At 42.7% G+C, this 15978-nt stretch overlaps 1 protein-coding gene across 1 annotated transcript in view; it reads right to left on the bottom strand.

Moving 5' to 3' along the window:
* SLC18B1 (solute carrier family 18 member B1) overlaps positions 1-15596 on the bottom strand; it is a 31819-nt gene extending 16223 nt beyond the window's left edge. The window contains exons 1-6 of the mRNA XM_008263536.5: positions 15346-15596; positions 14038-14177; positions 9460-9555; positions 9073-9146; positions 8665-8812; positions 1388-1544 (exon numbers count right to left, since the gene is read on the bottom strand). Of these exons, the coding sequence (XP_008261758.2) occupies positions 1388-1544; positions 8665-8812; positions 9073-9146; positions 9460-9555; positions 14038-14177; positions 15346-15388 (658 nt within the window). The 5' untranslated portion in view covers positions 15389-15596. The remainder of the gene's footprint in view (positions 1-1387; positions 1545-8664; positions 8813-9072; positions 9147-9459; positions 9556-14037; positions 14178-15345) is intronic.
* Between the last annotated feature and the right edge of the window lie 382 nt (positions 15597-15978).

The following is a 15978-nucleotide window of genomic DNA, read 5'->3' as shown; positions in this document are numbered from 1 at the left end:
AATTATTAGCCAAGTCTCCAACGAATAAACCTGAGCACAGCCCAGAAAACTCAGTCACAGGCAGAAAGCCTAGCTACACCTCAAAGGAAGACAAGCACCACCGTGTGGCTCACTGTGGTACTGCCTCTCCAGCTCTGCCTATCGTTGGGTTCGCCAGATCTCTAATTAAACTCCAGCTCTGTTCTGCTAGTAATCTAAAGGTCCAGTGCCTACCGTGTTACATGGCAACCTCGCTTAAAATACTAATAACTCTGCGTGGTAGAGTTCATCTTGACAGGAGGGGATAAAGATGAACTATAAATATCTGAGAAGCATACCATGTTTTGTGCCTCTCTAAGCCTGCTTGTAGCCAGCATGCCCCCCATGGAGATCTGGCAGCAATTCCCAGGCAGGTATCACAGGGCAGGTTGACTCCTCTTATAGAGCCAGAGTGACTCCCATTAAAGCCTGAGGAGGGTCTGCCCTCCCTCCTGTCCTAGAGCCTTCCTGAACCACTGGGCCATGTGTAGCCCATGGGAACTCCTGTTTTATATGCTGCTTTATATATTTATGCAGTTCTATATGGATTATAAATATGCTTTACAGGTTCCCTACATGTACGTATTAGAAATATATGTTTTATTTCTTTGCATCTGAATGTGTATACAACTACATAAGAATTATTATTTATGGCTTTTCTTCTCCTTAGTAGTATGAAGTAACCCAAATTTTTTATTACAACCACATCTGTATATGAATATATTTTATGGTTATAATATGCATAGCTTGGTTATAATATACATGCTTTGGTTATAATGTATATATTTGGTTATGTATATGTTTATGTACATGTTTCTGTTTGCTGTATATTTGCATATGAGGGAGCTTCAAAAAGTTCATAGAAAATGTGTATTACAAACCATGTATGGATTTCAAAAATTTGTTGCACCAAAATAAACTTATTTTTGAAGTACTAGCATAGATAAATATTTACCAGGTAAGGCTATTTCTGTGGAGAAAGCCGTATAGGTCTCAGCATGGCACTGATGACCTGAGAGACGCTTGGAACCCTTCAGGGCTCCTGGCCTAAGGGGCCCCATGGTAACTACTTGCTCCGGAGATTTAGCTCAGTCCAAGAACACATCTGGAGGGCACTACAGATGGTAATGATTTATGAGAAGAAATTGAATATTTGATAGTTTTATTTGATATTTGTTGGAAAGAATCCATGATATATATAAATTCATATAAATCAATTGCCAGCAATAATTCCGAAAAGGGAATCAATTATTTCAGAGATTTCCAAAAAAGCTGTCATCCACCATATTGAATAAAACTGAATTTATGGTAAAGGCATAAGAATACTTAAAACTAAGTGTGTTAAAGCAAATAATATAAGTAGACTTACCATAATTGGGTAAAATACACATGTTGAGTGGTACCATCAGGAGAACTATACAGCCCAGAAAAATGAAAGGCACCTCATAGCCAAAGGATTGATATAAAAAGCCACCTAAAGGAGGACCCAGTATTAGTCCTAGTCCAGAAAAAGTCTCAAGACTTCCCTGAAAATGGGCAAAAAAAGAAAATTAAGTTAATATACTTCATTTGAAGAATTAACAAATGGATATTTAGGCACAGGCATTAAGACACCATGTGGGACACCTGGACCCCATGTCACCGTGCCTGGTTATGGTCTCAGCTCCACTGCTTTCAATTCCAGCCTCCTGCTAATGCATCTTGGAGGCAGCGGATGATGCCTCAAGTACTTAGGTCCCTGCTACCCATGAGGGAGACCCAAAGAGAGTTCCAGCCACTGGACTTTGTCCTGTCCCAGACCTGGATGTTGTGGGCACTTGGGGAGTGATTAGCCTACGGAAGATCTCTGTCTCTGTCTCTCTTCTCTGTTTCAAACAGAATTTTTAAAAATAATAAACAGAGGCCGGCACTGTGGCACAGCAGGTTAACACCCTGGCCTGAAGCACCAGCATCCCATATCGGCACTGGTTTTAGTCCCAGCTGCTCCTCTTCCAATCCAGCTCTCTGCTCTGGCCTGGGAAAGCAGCACAAGAAGGCCCAAGTCCTTGAGCCCCTGCACCTGTGTGGGAGACCTGGAAGAAACTCCTGGCTCCTGGCTTCGGATTGGTGAGCTCTGGCCGTTGCGGCCATCTGGGGAGTGAACCAGAATGGAAGACTTTTCTCTCTGTCTCTACCTCTCTGTAACTCTGTCTTTCAAATAAAATAAAATAAATCTTTAAAAAATAATAATAATAAACATTTAATAAGCATTGTCCACTTCACAATTTACACACATATAAACCCAAGATGGACCAAAAATGTGTGAATATTGAAATCTAAATATACTAGAAAGAGCTGACACTGTGGCATAGTGGGTAAACTCTCCACTTGCAGTGCTGGCATCCAATATGGATGCCAGTTCAAGTCCTGGCTGCTCCACTTAACAATCCAGATCCCTGCTTATGTACCTGAGAAAGCAGCAGAAGATGGCGCAACTCTTGGGGGAGTTGTATCCGTGTGGAAGACCAGGAATAAGCTCTTGATTCCAGGCTTAGGTCTGACCCAGCCCTGGCCATTGTGGCCTTTTGGGGAGTGAACCAGTGGATAGAAGCTAGCTCTCTCTCTCTCTCTCTCTCTCTCTCTTTCTCTCCCCCTGCCTCTCTGTAACTGTGACTTTCAAATAAATAAATAAATCTCAAAAAAGTACTAGAAATATAATTTTTTCTTTTTTTAAGATTTATTTATTTACTTGAAAGAGTTACACAGATAAAGGAGAGGCAGAAAGAGAGAGGTCTTCCATACGATGGTTCACTCCCCAGTTGGCTCCAATAGCCGAAGCTGCACCAATCCGAAGCCAGGAGCCAGGATCCCCTTCCAGGTCTCCCACGCAGGTGCAGGGGCTCAAGGACTTGGGACATCTTCTACTGCTTTCCCAGGCAATAGCAGAGAGCTGGATCAAAAGTGGAGCAGCCGGGTCTCAAACCAGTGCCCATATGGGATGCTGGGATTTCAGGCCAGGGTATTAACCCACTGTGCCATAGCGCCAGCCCCGGGAGGTTTTCTAATTATGACATAAAACTTAGAAGACATGAAAGACTGATAAATCTGATTATATGAAAATCTGTGCAAAGGATAACACATTAAAATGTTAAGTGACAAACAGGAAAAATATTGATAAAGGACTAATTTCCCAAATGTATTAAGAGAGCTGCTACTAATCAATGAGAATAAAGTGAACAAGCCTATAGGAAAATGCTACAGATACTGTTGAAACATAAAAAGGAAAAACAGATGTCTCATGGAAGAAGCACTCTCTCACTTTTTAACAGAAACGAACAAACTTCGAGACTTTTCACTTTTGTCTATTGGACACGCTATGCTGCTGAAGGAAGAAGGGAAGGAAGCACTGTTGCAGACAGCTGGTGAGGGATTGACAGAGGCCCATCGGGCAGATATATCAACACTGTAAATGCACACATTCTCTGACCCAGAATTCCACTCTAGGAATTTAAGGTGCACATAGAGCCATGAGGATGTACCCTCACATGTATATAGCTTGAGCATTGCAGTACTGCTTGCAATAGCAAAAGATGGAAGCAATCTAAATCCTTGCCAACAATTTACATGCACTGGGTTACATCTGGGAAATACTAGGCAGTAAGAAGGCTTTTCTGCTGTTATTTGTTTATTTGAGAGGCAGAGACAAAGAGAGAGAGTGTGTGTATATGAGTGAGTGAGTGAGTGAATCTGAGAGACAGAGCTTCCCTCTGCTGGTTCACTTCCCAAAACCTCACAGTGGCTGGACATGGTTAGAGCCATGAACCATAAATTCAATCTAGGTATCCCACATGGGTCCCACATGTAGGAACTCAACTTGAGCCATCACCTGCTACGTTCTATGGTCTGTACTGTCAAAAAGCTGAACTCAGGAGCTGCAGCCAGCATTCAAACCAAGATATTCTGACAGGAGACATGAACATCTTATCTGGTGTCTTAACTACTAGGCCACATGCCTGTCTCCAAGAAAGCTTTTTATACATAGCTACAGAAAGATCCCCAAGATGATTCCACTGCTAATGTAATCAGCAAGGTCTTGAACGATATATGTAATGTGCTACTATTTGTGTGAAGAAAAAAGGGGGGTGGGTCATCATGCTATGTGTGAGTGCATGCATGCATATGTATTAACATATATAGAATTTCTCTGGAATGTACTGATAACACCAGTTGCCTTCTAGGTGCAGGGTGGATGGCTGGACACCTGGATAAAAGGTGTATATGCAAAGGCTGAGCAACAGTAATATGTAAAATATAATTACTATATCTTATATTCTCTTTGTAATTTCTGAATTTTATATCATGTAAAATTAATTATTTATTTATTTATTTGTGAATGTGAGAGGCAGAGACAGACAAGGATGCAAGTAGAGAGGTAGAGACAGAGAGAGCAAATTCTCATCCACTGATTCACTTTCCAAATGTCTGCAACAGCCAGGCCTGGCTGAGCTGAAGTCAGGAACTGGGACTCAATCTAAGACTTCCAGAAGGGTGGCAGACACTCAATTATTTGAGTTATCATTGCTGCGTCCTATGGTGTACATTAGCAGGAAGCTGGAGTCAGAGCCAGGCCTGGTTATTGAACCCAGGTATCAGCTATGGGACACACGTGTCTTAACTGCAACAGTAAATGCTTATTCCCCACTTTTTTTTTTTTTTTTTTTTGACAGGCAGAGTGGACAGTGAGAGAGAGAGACAGAGAGAAAGGTCTTCCTTTGCCGTTGGTTCACCCTCCAATGGCCGCCGCGGCCGGCGCGTTGCGGCCGGCGCACCGCGCTGATCCGATGGCAGGAGCCAGGAGCCAGGTGCTTTTCCTGGTCTCCCATGGGGTGCAGAGCCCAAGCACCTGGGCCATCCTCCACTGCACTCCCTGGCCACAGCAGAGGGCTGGCCTGGAAGAGGGGCAACCGGGACAGAATCCGGTGCCCCAACCGGGACTAGAACCCCGTGTGCCAGCGCCGCTAGGCGGAGGATTAGCCTAGTGAGCCACGGCGCCGGCCCTTATTCCCCACTTTTAAAAACAAACAATTACTGGAGCTGGAGCTGGAGCTTTAGCATACTGGGTAAAGACACTGCCTGCAATGTCAGCATCCCATATGGGCACCGGTTTGAGTCCCAGCTGCTCCACTTCCCATTCAGCTTCCTGCTAATGCTCCTGGGAAAGCAGCAGAAAATGGTCCAAGCACTCAGGCCTCTGCACCCACATGGAAGACCTGGAAAAAGCTCATGGCTCTTGGCTTCAGTCTAGCCCAGCCCTGGCCATTGTGGCCATTTGAGGAGTGAACCAGCTGATGAAAGTGCTCTTTCTCTCTCTCTGTAACTCTGCCTCTCAAATAAATAAAATAAATCTTTAAAGGAAATAAACATTATTTATTTATTTTGTAGGCAGAGAGAGAGCTCCCATCAACTAGTTCAGTCCCCAGATGAACACAATAGCCAGGGAGCCAAAGCCAGAGGCTGACAACTTAATCCACATGGGTGCCAGGAACCCAGCTACTTACTTGAGTCATCACTGCTGCTTCCCAGGTTCTGTATTAGCAGAAGCTGCAGCCAGGCGCCAGAGCCAGGAGATGAACCCAGACCTGGAACACTGGCATCTTAATCACTAACCCAAACACTTGCCTCCATATAAAATTATCTTGTTCATTAAAATTTAACTAAACAGGGGCTGGCATTGTGGCATAGCGAGTGAACCCTCTTCCTGAAGCGCTGGAATCCTTTATGGGCACCTGTTCTAATCTGGGCTGCTCCACTTCTGACCCAGCTCTCTGCTATTATGCTTGAGAAAGCAGTGGAAAATGGTCCAAGTACTTGGGCTCCTGCACCCCCAGGGGAGACCCAGAAGAAATTCCCAGCTCCTGGCTTCAGATCAGCCCAGCTCTGGCCATTGGGGCCATCTGGAGAATAAACCAGAGGATGGAAGATCTCTCTCTTGGTCTCTCCCTCTGTAACTCTGCCCTCAAATAAAATAAATAAATCTTCTTTAAAAACTAAACATTAAACCAGTGGTTAAGAATGTTATACTACTATATTTGTAATGATCTGTTATTACTTTAAAATTTACTACATATGGGTGAAATGGTCATTTTTCCATTCAATTATTGTTTAGAGCCATTGTGTGCATTCTCAGTAAACTAGGGTTTTTTTGCTTGCTAAACTTCTTATCCTGTGAAGTACTGTAATGTAAATTTATAATATATAATCTCAAAGACTAAAAAAATAGAAAGGAAGGAAGAAGGAAGGACAGTGAGAGGGAGGGAGGAAGGGAACATCATTATGTTGTCGGAATTGTATCTAAAGGGCTCATTGAACCTTTAAAAACTAATTAAAATTAAATTTTAAAAAGTTAATTTAAAAATTAAACTAAACAGTGCTATCAAAAAATAGTTTACTTTTATGGAAAAAATAGTTTACTTTATAGAAATGATCATTTTAAACATCAACATAGCTTCCTGTGGCATTAACAGAGACCTTGGCTTGTGACCTTACCTTCTCAGACTTCACAAAGCACACAAAAGCAGTCAGTCAGTAATCTCAGCATTCATAAGGAATATAGGAATTCTACTTTAACCACAATGCAGCCTTGCAAGTCAACCACCATGTTAGGGATACTCACTTTTGGCTGCAATTTTATATAGAAACTTAGTATTACAACATGTATTCCCCCTGCTGACCATAAAATCTTATGGACTATTGCCCTCATGATAGGTCTCTAGCACAGTACTTTCTAGGGTTCTGCAGAACACCAGCTCCTTAAGACGTCCACAGCTCTTGTTTGACAAAAGCAGTTCCAGAATCTAATTGAGCTGTGGAACTTTTAATAAAATATCTTTTTCTTAAAAAGATTTATTTATTTATTTGAAAGGCAAAGTTACAGAGAGGCAGAGTCAGAGAGAGGGAGAGAAGTCTTCCATCTGCTGGTTCACTCCCCAAACGGCTGCCAACAGCCAGAGCTATGCCGATCCAAAGCCAGGAGCCAGGAGCTTCCTCCAGATCTCCCATGCAGGTGCAGGGGCCCAAGAACTTGGGCCATCTTCCACTGCCTTGCCAGGCCATAGCAGAGAGCTGGATCGGAAGTGGTAGCCAGGACTTGAACCGGCACCCATATGGGATGCCAGTACTACAGGCAGTGGCTTTGCCTGCTACGCCACAGGTAAATAAAAATATCTTTACCCTAATGCTCCTCAGAGCCTTCAAAATGCTATTATGAACCGGATATCTCCAAGTTGGAGGACAGCATGCACACTAGCAACCTGCTTAGCCAGAAAACCTTGTTTCACACAGCATGATAACAGACTCATGTTCTTCTGAACTCTTTCTGAGAAATCCATATCTGGGTAGTGTAAATGGTACATCTGTCACAGTGGCCACTGCAGTGGCAAGCTGAACAGTTACAGAACCCAAAATGAACCTATCTGGCTACAGACTTACCTGTGCAATCAAAATTACATAGGAAATTGTTTATTTGAGAATCAAAACCTTCAAACTCCGGTATTAAATGAGTTAACAAGGGAAGTCCTTTGGTACTAAACTGAGTAGACTCTGGAATCTGGAGAGCAACACATGCAATGACGGTGGTGTTTGGTCTGATACTCAGATCAGGGGTCCTGCAGGGATGCTTGGGTCCAGAGAAAAAGCTATGGGACAGGCTGCTGGGGGTCAGGAAGCAGTTGCCCAGAGACAGGAATCTGGTATGTCACTAATACCAGGTCTACTCACATATGCATCCCAACAACACATAAGAATGCCCCTCAATATGCTGCCACCAGGTCCTGGGCATGTTGGTTTGTTTGTTTGTTTTTTTTTTTTCATTTATTTACTTGATAGGCAGAGTTGCAGGAAGAGAGAGAAAGAGAGACAGAGAGACATCCTCTACCCACTGGTTCACTTCCCAAATGGCTCTGCCTTATTTACATATTTTCCAAACACCAGGAACTTCATCCAGCCACTCACATGGTAGCAGGGGCCCAAGTACTTGGGTCATCTTCTACTGCTGTCCTAGGTGCAATAGCAGGGAGCTGGATTGGAAGTGGAATAGCAGGGACACAAACTGACACCCATATGAGATTATGGGGTGATGGGCAGGTTCTGGGTTTTGATGTCAAAATAGGGCATTCCTCAGACTGACAGCACATAAGCACTGAAGGACTTTAGGACTACCTCTAAGATTGCTTCCATCAGTCTGGGAAAAGTGGAGGAAGGGATCTAATAAGAACTGAGTCCTTTGCCACTAGGGACAAGACTTTTCTAAAGTGGAGCAAGGCTTTAGGCATACCATATCATACCATATCGTACCTTAATGTAGGCTATACGGAGACAGAAAAATACTACTCAGTTTAAAAAAAAAAAAAGTGGTAAAAGCATAACCAGCTTGGATCATGTTTACTTGTCAAACTGCCCATTCAGGGAATTCCAACTCCAGGAAGAGAAGGGTAAGAACACTAATGGTATATTTACTGACACAGCCTTGCGGCTAGAAATAGAAATTAGGAGTGACAGGTAACAACACAGAAGGTAGAGAAAGACAGGATGCCAGGTTTCATTTGCAAGGCCAAACAAATACATTGGTCTGCAACAAAGAAAACTTTCGAAAATGTATAAGATACATACCAATACTGTAGCTACGTTATTTGGAAAAGCCTTTGCAATGATAGAAGAAGATGCCATTATTGCTGCACTAAAGCTTATCGCATCCATTATTCTCACCAGAAAACACATTGCAATAAATATTGGTCCATCTGGAACTTGGTCCAGGACGCTAAAATGAAATAAGACAAGTCTTAAAGGCCACACTAGCTTTAACTTTTGTCCCTTTCTGTGTTCATTTGGAGGACTCTCCTCAAGATCAAAGCCATTTACCCCCTATTCCAAACCCCCTAACTCCTCCCACCAATGGTCACATGCTATGCATTCAAAAAACAATAATATTGATGGATTTTAAAAAGTCATTAACATTTTGAACTGGAGCTCAATTATGAGATTTGTTCAAGTTCCCAAACATATCAAAATACGACTTACCCAAAGAGAACTGTAACTCCTCCTGAGACAAATGTTCCTGCTACAAACACAAATTTTGCTCCAATATGTACAAGCTGTAACAGAAGAGTGGTAAAATGATGACTTTAACAATCCATACGGACATTACAAAGGAAACTGTGTTGTAAAATCTAGGATTGGGGAAGACATGTATAATTAATATAATATTCTGATAATTCTTTACTGAAATGGCAATATACATTGCTCACAATCATAGAAATAGTTAAAAATCAGTCACTCCTAAGGATGGAACAATGTATAAAACTGTAACAGTCATTATTACTATATCAAGGAAAGTGCAGGATTAGCAAATTAGAATAACACATTATACAGCTTTTTAAATTGAAATGTGCATAGTATAATACTTACATATTTTCCAAACACCAAAGATGCCAGCAAGTCAAATAAAGCATAACATCCAAAGATCATGCCGATGACAGTATTGCTGGCTCCCTTCTTTTCAGCCTTTAAAGAAATCAAATGGGAAAAATGTTTGAAAGATAGACTAGCACCAGCTTAAAAAAAAATCATATCAAGGCATCATCTTCCTGTGAACTTTATTTGTGGAGTCCTTAAAATGTGCAAGATGGCAAGGAAAGGGAAACTAGACAGTAAAACATAGTTTCTGACATGAAAATATTTCATTCATTTCACCTACAAGTGCTGACAAAAGTCAGAATTAGAGAGTATAAACAAACACAAAAATCCTTGATGAAGAAATCTGGGCTCCACTTCACAGTCACAGGATTGGAGGAAACAGCTGATTTAGACATACTTCCTTTTTGGTATCACACTTAGTTCTAGAATTTTACTCTGCTAAAAACAAAGAAAAAACACTTCCCAGTTAAAAATTCAAGACTAGGAAGTCCTCTGCGGGCTCACGGGTCATCTATGACCCATTCAGTCTGGTTCCTCACTTCTTGCATTAATGCCAATTGCCTGACAGTGCTCCTTTCTGATGCCATCAATACAGGGGAAAGATGCTCCCCAGACATCCTGCCTCCTCCTCCAACACGTGCATGGTTTATCATCCACCAAGTGTAACTATTAATGCTCACAGACTTTGTTTTAACCGATGAGCTAAATTCACTACAGAGGATATAGTATTGATTCGAACCTCAAATGATTACTATTGTGATGGATAACTGAACATATATACAAGAACAGAAAGAAGCTGCAAAAATTTTTTTAAAACCTTAGAAATACAGCAGATTCTTACATCAAGCTCCAGCTGTAGCACTTTAAGGACTTAAAATTTGACTTTATTTATTGATTTATTTATTTACTTGAGAAGCAGAGTTACAGACAGAGAGAGGGAGAGACAGAGAGGTCTTCCATTCCGTGGTTCACTCCCCAAATGGCCACAATTACCAGGGCTGGGCCAATCCAAAGCAAGCAGCCAGGAGCTTCTTCCAAGTCTCCCATGTGGGTGGAGGGGCCAAAGCATTTGGGCCATCTTCCATTGCTGTCCCAGGCCATCAGCAGGGAGCTGGATCGGAAGTGGAGCACTCAGGACTCAAACTGGTGCCCACATGGGATGCCAGTGCCACAGGCAGATGCTTAATCTACCATGCCACAGCGCTGGCCCCATGACTTTAATTTCTTTAATACAGAACAGGCAATTTAGCATACTATGAAGTGCAAGGCTGAACTACACGACTCTGTCCTCTCAGACAATTAGCAGTCACTTATCGGGCACCTTTTGGATGCCTGGTGTTGTACCAGCAGTGACTGTTCGTGGCCAGAAGAGTCCAGTTGAGATTCATTCTTCTGCCAGAGCTTCAGATTTTTGCAAATAACTTACCTCTTAATACAGAAATGTGTAAGCATGCACACACACTCTCTCTTACCCCTTTAAAATCCATTCTCTACAACAGCCTAATCACATTACTTTACTTTTTTCTAATTACAATTTTAAGAAAATTTTTCTCCATCCCTCCCCACATGAAGAAACCGTTATCATTCTGTCACCATCTTTTTCAAGGAAATTCTTTTCATGTATGACTATGCCTCTTGAAATCCACTCTACATTTCTTACAGTGTCAAACCACAGGAAACCAGATAGGTGAAGTCACTTGTAAGCTGACTTCAGGAAGGACCCCATTCTTCTAGGAAGGCCTAGAAATATGGTCCCAAAGTACCTAGTTGTGGGGGTGGAGGTGGAGAGTAGAAGGAATGGGCCCACAGCACTGTAGTAATTGTTGAGGCAGGATTTAAATCCATAATTTTCATGATCTTCATAACTGTACATTCCCATCTCATGCTCTAATAACCACATGAATAGCGTATGATATAGCTAAAGGTTATGGTATAGAGAGACCACAACATTTCTACTACACAAAGGTCAGGTTCCTCAAAGAGAATGTATTATCAAAGAAGTCAATTCAGTCATAAGAAAAACATTCATTGGTGAAATTACATTATCCATTTGTTTTGCTTAGTAGATCTGCTAAGCATGTTGTTTTAGAACATTATGATGGTTACAGCAACTAATACTTATTGGACCCTCACTATGAGCCAGAATCTCCATTAGAGTTGTCTTAAATGGTATACGACCACAAGTAAATAAAGGATGTATAACAATGCTTCAAAAGGTTAGTGGAAAATCCCCATTACCTTTTAATTCCATTTTCCACGGACTTTTTGAGGTCCTCTCATGTTCTTAGCTGGCCCCATTCATAGATAAGCGCACAGAGTTGCAAATATTAAACCCTCACTGAGTAACTACATCCTACATTGAGTCCCACATTCATGTGCAAATGCAATGGTGACATAGCATATCCTAGAACCACATGCCATGGCAGCAATTGAATAATTTTGGGACTGTTTTATAACAGGAGAGCCAGAATAACTTCCAGTTCACATGTAATCCTTTGACAGAGGAGGTAGACCAGAAAAATGATGAACAGAAAGAGGAATCATGCACCAGAATTTAAAAAGAAGGGTCCAAAATAAAAGAAAGGTTTCTTTTTTCATTTGCCCAATTAGCTCTCTCTAATAGGAAGGATGAAGAAGGGTACAATTTTACCAATGCATTGTCAACCAGATACTTCAATAAGAATAAAAGAGCCCATTCTTTTGCTACAGCTTGTAACATTCGTTCTCCTGATTTTGTCTTCTTTCCTTCAGCTTTCCTCCCTAAAAGCAAAATCTGAAAAGCACACACCCACAGCCTGGCTTAAGCTGCACTTACTGAGTTCCAGCTAAGCTAGGAAATGCCCTTCTAACTGGTTGATCCCTCACAATTCTTCTAATTCCAAGGGCTCCCATTATTATTATTTTACAAAATTCAAATCTGGTCAGGCTACTCTGCTCAAACACCCCTGATATGACACATCCCAGTGAGTAAGTTCTGAGTGCGCATTCAAGCTTCAGGCTGCCTCACCCTACCCGCAATTCAGCCCACACCACACTATCTGCTATTCCCCATGAACACTCCATTTATTTTGCTATATCTGCTATACACTTGCTATCACCTCTCTATCTCCTGTGAGTTTCCTTCTTCTGCTGACTCACTCAACCGGTGGCCAAATAAGCCATTCCTCTACAGGATACCCAAATAGTCTTAACCATTTGTTGTTGTTGCTCATATTTTTCCACTCCCAGCTAAGAGAGGGACAATTTCTTAACCTTTTTTCCTCCCTCCCACATTCAGGGTCTAGCACAACCCAGAGTGAGAACTTGTAAAACCTCTTATGAACAGAACTGAGTTAGGAACGACATAACTTTTGAGACTGTTTCTTCACATGCAACATGATTGACTTTCTCATCATCCTACCTACCTGAGGGAGCTGTGCAGGGACAAACTGGGGGTACACGCACTGAAAACTAAAAAGTGCTGTATGGGTAGCAAGCCATACTGTCCTCCAGCAGAGAATCCACTCACCCTCTTTTGTCACACACAGAAGGAAGGCTCAAATGTTTTCAAAGCTGTTAGAGGACTGAGAAGCTGCCAGTGCATTGTGAGCTGAGGCTTTGGCAAATAGCACAAAATAAAACACAAAGCCATATTGTCTCCCTTCATTCAGGCCAGTCCCATTCATCCCATACTAGATGAGTATCCCATTGACCTCCAGATGTCAGGTCTCTTGAGGGGTTACTCTCTTTGAGTCTGTCTGTGCCCTTATCTATAAACCCAGACACCACATAAAAGGCTACGATTAGAGGAACTAGCTGATATTACATAACTGAAATCCTCCTTTGTCAAAATATTGCAGCTAGAATCCATAACAAATTCAAGCCTGAAAAGAGAATTTAATGCACCAGGACTTCATAATTTCAAAATATTAATAAGCCAAAAATTCCAGGAGACAGAGTTACTTTGTTAACACAGTCCTTTTGTAACATTCAAATCTCAGTTTCCAGTGCACCTGTTTTTCAATTGTAGAAATCGGGTAAGAATGAATGAAACTACATGGTAAGCAAAGCAACTCTGAGTAGGTCAACTATAGTTAGGTGAATTACCTCCCAAGATGTTCTTTATTATTATTTTTTACTTTGTACTTTTATTTATTTGAAAGGCAGAGAGACAGAGATCTTCCATGCACTAGTTCACTCCCCAACTAACCACAACAGCCAGGGCAAGACCAGGCCAAAGCCAGGAGGCCAGACTTCAGTCTGAGTCTCCCATGTGGGTGGCAGGGATTCAAGTATTTGAGGTATCATCTGCTGCTTCCCAGGTTGCCCATTAGTAGGTACCTGGATGGGAGGGGAGGTAGGCATTCCAATAACCACTGTGTCAAATGCCTGCCCCACCTCCCCCTTCCCAAGACGTTCTATCTGGGATTTTTTTCCCCCATATCAAATATTCTGAAAGAAATATTCTGTTGAAGTCCTATACATCATCTATACCACATGTAGACTCTTCCATTTCACATACTGTAAAGAGAAAGAATTCAAAAGGCTTCTTTAAAAATTGGAGTTTAAAAGGATATAAAAATGTCTTACCTCCTTGGGGAAAAAGGGTCCCAGGACAGAATAGCCCATCATGGAACCTAAGTTCATGGAAGCTGCAGATATCAGCACAAAAAGCTGTTCTCTTGAAAGCCGCCTGGGTGTCTCTGTGGCACCTCCTGCTGGGCCACCACCTTGAATGCAAACACAGTGCAATCACAGGCCTGCCGCTGGGGCCACGGATCCAAGCGCACAAGTGCCAATGCTGCCATAAATGATGCACTTTGAAGACAACACCTGCTGAGCAAAGGGCTATTTTGCATACAATGCATTGGATCAAAGAGAACACAGCGCTGTCTGTCACTGTGATGATGAAAACGTGCCACTTCCATTTTTACATTAATCCCTCACAGAATTTTAATGCAGAGATCACCAAGCCATCTGATCTGTTTTACCTTCACCTTATGCCCGTTACTCTTGTCTGGAATGCGTTGAGGAAGGATGAGGTGGCACGCTGACCTCCAGAGGCTGTGATCTGAAGAATCACGCCCCCGGCTTCCCATGCTACACAGACTGTGTTTTAAGCACAATAATGTTTGCTGGGAGTGCATTAAGAACTCTGAGGAAGAACTGAAGTCAAATGAAGTCTAAGTAGGAGAGAACGAGTTAGACCACTCAACTGCTGAATTAACACTTAAAATGGTATGCTTCTGGGAAGGCAAGTCTCAAAAACCCATATAGCAATACTTTTTTTTAAGCACTAATTACCGGTCTCTTACATCAGTTCATTTAGTTTTCAATTTAAAGACACTAAGCAAATCACTCAGAGCTTCACAGATCCCAGCAAATCCATTAAACACTTTTAAATCAAACGATTTTGGGGAAAATTTTAAAAATAACTATATTTGATTTGCTTTTTTTTTTTTTTGCCTTTGCAGCCCAGAAAAAGGCCAAGAAAAAAAAAATCTGTGCAAGAAGAGGAAGTGATTAGCATCTTTGTAAAACTTTTGAAATAGATGAGGAAGGGAAACGAGAGACAATTAAAACGAGATGGGAGCAGCAGGTAGTGGGAAGGTAATGTCTCACGTTTGCATAATGGCACACTTATTTGATTACATTCTTAAACACACAGTACTCAAAAGCAGAGCGACTGGTTAGAAACGTCCCTTAGAGACTGCTCCACATCCAGTCCCCGAACTTTACCCCTTCCAGAAACAAAAGAAAGGCTGGCTCAAAACCCAGGGACCGGGCCCAGGCTCTGAGAACCTCTGGGAAGCAAACCAAGCTAAAGGCAACTGAATCGCTGAGAAAGGGCAGGCCCAAGGCACCGGGGGCGCGCCTGGCCACGCTGCTCTCCGTCACCTCCTGGTGGGCGAGGGCCCTCGGGATTCTCCGGCGCGTCCATGCGCGGCGTGGACTCCAGCGCCGCCACTCCGAGTTCCAAGCTCGCGCCTCGAACCCGGCCTAAAACAAGCAGACCGACGTGCGGCCACTGCTCAAGCAGACCCGGTCATCTCGGCTTCCCCAGCGGGCAGCGGCCGGCCCGGAGCTGCGCGAAGCTTTCAAGGTTCTGCAAGCCCTGGGAGGCGGGGCAGGGGCGGGGCGAGGCTGGTGGGGCGGGGCGAGGCGGGGAGGGGCGGGGCGGGGCGAGGTGCCCTAGGGTCTTTTTCTCCCCTACCAGCTTGTTCCATCACTTCAGTTGCTGCCAATCTTGCTGTCCTTTTTCATCCCCTATGAGAAGGGTGGGGTGGGGGAAAAAACAGACAAAAGTCAAGGCTATATTTCATATAGCTAGACCCACTTCTACTTTCAAACAAGTACAATTTATTCCTCCTAAGAGTAAGAAAGGAAGCTTAGTAGACAGCAGGAAAAGTAGGGAGCGCCATACCCGAAAGACACAGAAGTGAGTTCAAAAGTGGGGTTCATACCAAAGCTTTTCATGAGTCCTGGTATTTTTCACGGTAAGTGAGGTAGTGTTTGTGATCACCCAAGCCA

This window comes from Oryctolagus cuniculus, chromosome 5 (assembly GCF_051225735.1).
Source record: "Oryctolagus cuniculus isolate XC-2025 breed Fujian yellow rabbit chromosome 5, ASM5122573v1, whole genome shotgun sequence".
Classification (NCBI taxonomy): Eukaryota; Metazoa; Chordata; class Mammalia; order Lagomorpha; family Leporidae; genus Oryctolagus; species Oryctolagus cuniculus.
Note: the sequence above shows the minus strand (reverse complement) of the source record. Positions and strands in the feature narration are given on the sequence as shown.